At 35.7% G+C, this 5,902-nt stretch overlaps 1 protein-coding gene across 2 annotated transcripts; it reads left to right on the top strand.

Annotated features, from left to right (window-relative positions):
- The first annotated feature begins 320 nt into the window (after nucleotides 1-320).
- Nucleotides 321-5,633, top strand: LOC114243073 (uncharacterized). Of its 2 annotated transcripts, none has more exons than XM_028174435.2 (8): nucleotides 321-510; nucleotides 577-734; nucleotides 1,288-1,548; nucleotides 2,110-2,202; nucleotides 2,363-2,745; nucleotides 3,049-3,228; nucleotides 3,630-3,792; nucleotides 5,475-5,633. In XM_028174435.2, exons 1-8 carry the CDS (start codon nucleotides 501-503, stop codon nucleotides 5,559-5,561), a joined length of 1,335 nt encoding a protein of 444 aa, XP_028030236.2. In that variant the 5' UTR covers nucleotides 321-500; the 3' UTR covers nucleotides 5,562-5,633. The 2 variants fall into 2 exon arrangements, with proteins under 2 accessions (XP_028030236.2, XP_089588204.1); XM_089732078.1 differs by having other exon boundaries at nucleotides 334-510; nucleotides 582-734.
- The last annotated feature ends 269 nt before the right edge of the window (nucleotides 5,634-5,902 follow it).

Genomic DNA, 5,902 nt, shown 5'->3' with positions numbered 1-5,902 from the left:
AATATCTGTGAAAGTGCACAAATGTGGGAAAATGAAGCAAAGTCGCTTGACGTAACTTCTCGAGATCCTCCAAAAAGTCCACTGAAAAAATCTTAGTAAATGACCACCATTTTATTGAGATTATATTTCATCCCATATCATCTCATTTCATTTCATTTAACTTCATCCCAGTTGATTAATTGTCTTCGTTTCATTTCATTTCACTTCATATTATCATTTTTCATAACAATAAGAATATAAATTAAAATAAGACATGACTTAAAGGTTTTAGTTACCAGGTCATAAAATATCTTAAAAAAAAAATAACGAAATGGTCACCCATTGGTGGAATTTATTTTTGAAATTATATTTGAACGGTCGGAAATAAACACAATCACAAAATTAATGAGAGATTAATTTGAAGTTTGCAGTAATAACGGTGCATCTATTATTTCTCTGAAGTGTTTGTTTACATTGTGAAATTAAGTTTGACACATTAAATTAAGTTACATAGTATAGAAATGGAAAAAGGTATGTGCTTAAGACCTTAAAATTCCAATTGATGCACTATCTAATTACTTCAATAAAACTTTTCAGCACAGGCATTTACATTAGAAAATTTCATTAGTAATTGGAATGGCGATTTTCCGAATTATCCTCTTACGCCTGCGGATCTTAAAATTCCTCAAGCTGTGATGGGAGCTCTGTTCCAAATATTCGACAGGCTTGGAATCGATCGCGACGCTGTACTTGCGGTGAGTTTTTTCCGTTGTCTCGCGTCGTAATAATTGCGTCATAGTGGCTAATGCCAACTACGCCGGTCCCGGGTCATCCAGGAGCCAACTGTCAATTAGACGCCTATAGTTCTAGCACTAGGAGCAGCCATGGAGACCCTACTAACTGTACTCGTTGAACTTGTAAGACTTGGACCTGCAACTTAACCCATAACATCAGACCCCTGAGTTTCTCGCAGATGTTATCAGCAGGTCGGGATTCCGATTCGCTAGTAGATGCGTTCTCAAAGCAGATGTCCTGAGTAACCAGACTACTTCAGCAGTCCCGTGGCAGTTTTTAGCCATTCCACCCCTCTCGGGCTGAGCTTGCCCCTGATGAAACTGGAATGGCCTTTGGGCCACCAGTAATTCATCTGAAGAAAATCTGTTATTTCACTGTCCTCTTTATTTCGAATAACTTTAATTTTAACAATGCTATCATCAGAATCTGCTCAGCAAAAAGTATTAGATTTCTTTAAAAAATGAACAACAGTCACATTGTTTGAACTAAATAGTTTATTTAATAATTTTTCAGCCACCCCCTGAAGAAAACTGTAACGAGCACACAATATATTACTGGGACCTCTTACCGGTGATCAACATGACGCGTGTGATCAATCATCTTGTATCTGTTATGCCTCAAGTTTCTACAATTAGCATATCACATTTCCTGCAACCGACAGCAATAACGTCGCATTCAATACTTCTGTTACTTTTCAATTTGATGCTTTTTAATGAAGGGAGATTAAGAGATATTGCTCCATTCGAGGAAGAATTATTTGCCAAGACAGATGAGGTAAGAAAGTATTATTGAGATCCTTATCAAATATTTTATTAATTTATTGCATAGAAAGATAAAAAAAAACATCTCAGCACTTTAGGCATAAGTAGGTTACCGAAGGCCAACTTGAGACAATAGTTTGAAGTTACACTTGGAGTATAATATATAGGCAATGTGAGTGAAATTAAACTCACAAAATTTCTAAATTAACTAAGCCAGCATAGCTGGAGAGCAGTAAGAACCTGTGCCAGCTTACTTAAATAAAAAAATGTGAGTTTGATTTTTATTACATATTACTTCAGTGTGAAAGTTAGTTGAAGTAAAACATGCTAAGTATGTACTATTACCTTGGAAAAACTGGTACCTGTCTGCAGACATATAACTATCATAGGCTTATCCTTTATGTCATGGTGCCTTTATTTGCTCAGTCTCTTTTTCTAGATTAAGGCAAGATCAAAAAATTTTCCAAACCTTGACAGATCAAATTATTTGTGTAATTTCTAAAAGTAGCAAACTCTGTGGCTTATCTGACAGTTGCTTAATCAGATTATTGATTCCAGTATAAAATGATTTCAGGTGAAAGCTTTAGAAAGTCGCAAAAACAAACTATTAGAAATGTTAAATCAACAAGCTGAAGAGAAAGGGAAAAGAGCAGAGAGATTAGAAAATGTATGTATGACTTTATAAATTTAATTTGTTTCTTACAATCTCAGTTTTTTAATTTGGTCTAGGCATTATTTGCTGTTTATCTCTGATATTTAATTAGCTAATTAAAGCTCCAGTTTGGTGGAAGGGGTATATTTATCTACTAATTATAATTTTTGTTTAGTTGGATCAGGATATTAAAATGTTTGAAGAGGAATTAAAACAAGAAAAAGAATACTATGAGGAAGAGAAATTAGAGTTAGATGCTATCATCAAAGAGAATAAACAAGTTGAGATGCTTCAAGACCAAAAGAAATCACAAAGGGACAGTTTGATAGCTGAGCTGGAGCGGAAACGGGCACTCAGGGTCTATGATGCTGACGACATTAAAGCACAGGCTACAAAGGCAGCTAAAGATGTCCAAGAGTCTGAGGAGAAACTCAAATCTTTGAGGGAAACCCTCATGCAGAAGGAAAATAATTTGAAGAATTTGCAGACAACCAAACCCAATCTGGATACAGCTAATAATCTTTTGCATGAAATTATGAAACTTTCTGATGAATTGAAGTATGTGTATTTGATTATTTGAAAAAAAAACAATCAGATAATTTAAAATGTTAATGCTTTGAAATTTAAAATTAATTAAATTTTATCCTATTCAGTATTAAGGGTTGGTTGATTCTCACTAAGTAATTTGATATTTGACTCTTGGTGTATTTCTTTTACTTGCAATCGGAGTACTGCTGCAGTACTGCGATTGCTATTATGTCACTGAAAGATACAAACATATGGCAACCTCTACCATCTTTTATCTCTGCTGTATTGTTGGTTGACAATGTTTAGTAATTCGTTCTCATTCTTTTTCATTAGGGAGTTGGAATCAGGTGATTTAGACAGTGAAAGTAAAGAAGGTGAATTGGATGTACTCAAAACTGAGTTAAGTGAGTTGAACGCTCAACTTAGTGATCTGCAAGCAGCTAGAGAGGATGCTATGATGAAGAGACAAGAGTCTCAGGCAAAACGACAAGAGGAAAAAACTTTGGCCCTCAGGTAAATTTGTATCTGTCAAATATAACTGTGTGAAATATCTGCATGTGTTCAAATTCCACAGGCAAGTACCAATTATTCTAATGAAATATAAAATATGTACTTAATATGTTTTCACGAATTGATTCCCCGAAACAATAGCTTCATAATCATTCAAAAGATATAATTTTATGCAATTACTGTTGGTAGATCATCTTGTGAGCCTGCATGTGTAGCTATCACTACTCTTTCTCTCTCCCTCTCTCTGTCTCCCCCTCTCTCTTTCTCTCTTTCCTCCCCTCTCTCTCTCCCTCTCTCGCCCTTGTTCTCTTGAGTTAGTGTGTACAGGGTGTTCTTTGTTTCATATAATTTGTATATGCTGATTATTATGGTGCAGTAAAGAAATATTTTTCTATCCCTGTCAGCGCTTTGCGTGAAGCAGAAGAAAGAGATAAGAAATGTCGTGAACGAAACAAGTCTGCTCTCCAACGCACCGAAGAGATTAAGGAGCTCACTATCAAGTATGAAGCAGAAAAAGCTAAGTGCCTGGAGGAACTAGCTTCCGTTAAAAACAGCTTTTGCAATGAGGTGACTATTCAGATTTTCAAATATCATATGTAAATCGGAAAGTACCATATTTTTATTAGTTGTTGAAGTGAAACTTCTTTAGAATTGTTGGTTGTGATTTCAAACTCGATGAAACGAAATGAAACGACACGAAAAAATAAGTGTGCCGCGATTGGCTGGCCGAAGCGGTCCCGAGCGGCGCCGACAAATCACGAAGCGCTCCACACGGACTCGCGTCCCCGACTAGTTCAGTGTGTTGTTGACGTCCGTGCACGCTGTCGTGGCTCTCGGAGCGCCCTGAGATACTTTTATTTCTATTTAGTTTGTTCATACAACAATTCCTGAATCGCGGTGACGAGATGTTACACATTTGATAGACGTTCTCGTATTTCTCTTGCTAAATGATACTTACCTGGCGTAAGGTTACCGTGATTGTGCAGGCGGTTTCCCCAGGGTAAGGCTACTCCATTGCACTGCGGAGTGGTTGACCCTTGCGATTATTTTTATTTTTTATAAGTTTCACTTCTACCGAGTGTGACTTGTTTGCGCACACACATTTTTTTTAATTAAGGAGCCCTGCTTATAGTTATTGGCTAACAAACTCAACTTCGAATTGAAGAAGAATTTGTAAAATTGTCAAACTTTGTTATTGTTTAAAGTTTGTGGTCAAAATGAGAATAGAATAATATTGTTTGTCTTTAATATTATTTGTCTATAGTGTAGTCTTGGCGAAATCTGTGATTATAACTAGTCAGGTCATAAGTATTGTCACACAGTAAAAACTTTTCTTTTAGAATGCTGGCCACAAAAAAGTTTATTGAATTCGAATTTCGAATTGTTCATGAAAATAAAAATGTATACTTTTGGAATTTTACTCATTTATTAAATATGGAGTGGACGCTTAAAGAAGACCGTGTTGCAGTTATTGCGTTGCATCGTTGCGGTTACGCGCCAATTCAAATTTTTAACATACTGAAAATTTTGAATATAACCAAAAGATTCGTTTATCGTACCATCAAACGATACAATGAAGACTCTAGTGTAGATGACAGGTCAAGAAGTGGTCGCCCTCGGTCTGTTAGGACTCCAGCAGTGATAAAAGCTGTGAAGGCGCGAATTCAAAGAAATCCCAAACGTAAGCAGAAACTGTTGGCCCTTCAGATGGGGTTAAGCAGAACCACGGTGAAAAGGGTGTTAAATGAAGACTTAGGGCTTCGGGCATATCGAAGAAAAACAGGACATCGTTTGAATGCTCGTCTAATGGACCTGAGACTGAAGAGATGCCGCGCTTTGTTGAAGCGCCGATATTGACATGGACCTCGTTCATGCTGCGATAGACGACTGGCCACGCAGATTGAAGGCCTGTATTCAAAATCACGGAGGTCATTTTGAATAAACTTTAGTGTCATAAGAATCTATGTTTTGTTACGTTCATTTTGGTATATGAATGGTTACATAATAAATAAACTTGTTTCAATTATTTTACATTAAACATGTGACAGAATTTATGACCTGACTAGGTATAAGTATAATAGATAATAGAACTATAATAATGTTCAAACTTATAATTTAAATTAATTATAGTCGAATTTTATACTTTATTAAGAATACTTTGGGACTAGTTTAATGTACTTGAAGATCAATTTACACTTACAAATGGGACTGAATAATAATAATCATGATTGTCTTCTTGTTATTTCCAGTTGAAATCCATCGAAGATATGCTGATGAAGAAGGTGACTGAAGCTGAGAAGAGAGTGTGTGATAAATTGAGAAACAGGCGTTTGTAGTTGTAATTTATGTTTGTAATTATTATAAGTTAAATACACATTGTTTTGCCAAATAAAAAATCTAAGTGCGGATTCTGTTTTTAAATTTAACTTACAGGTGACCCTCTCATAACACTCAGATAACCCTGCTAGGACTGCTTGTTTATTGTTATTATTTACTGCTACTATTATTTACTGCAAATTTTTTATGTATAATAGGCAAAAAATACATACAGGCATAGTTGGGATGTTCTATTCAGAAAAATTACTCTATGTACTACTTGGCTTCTAGTCACATATGACACGGCTTCGCACAATACGGGACTTTGTAGGAACGTTTCTACTGTGTTATAAGAGAAGAC

The sequence above is a fragment of the Bombyx mandarina genome, chromosome 12 (assembly GCF_030267445.1).
Source record: "Bombyx mandarina strain Sakado chromosome 12, ASM3026744v2".
Lineage (NCBI taxonomy): Eukaryota > Metazoa > Arthropoda > Insecta > Lepidoptera > Bombycidae > Bombyx > Bombyx mandarina.
Note: the sequence above shows the minus strand (reverse complement) of the source record. Positions and strands in the feature narration are given on the sequence as shown.

What these genes read in the sequence shown, in the direction of transcription:
- LOC114243073 (XM_028174435.2), top strand. An exon ending in GAGCAGAGAGATTAGAAAAT is followed by an intron (nt 2,203 to 2,362) that starts GTATGTATGACT and finishes ATTTTTGTTTAG; the next exon opens with TTGGATCAGGATATTAAAAT. An exon ending in AAAACAGCTTTTGCAATGAG is followed by an intron (nt 3,793 to 5,474) that starts GTGACTATTCAG and finishes TGTTATTTCCAG; the next exon opens with TTGAAATCCATCGAAGATAT.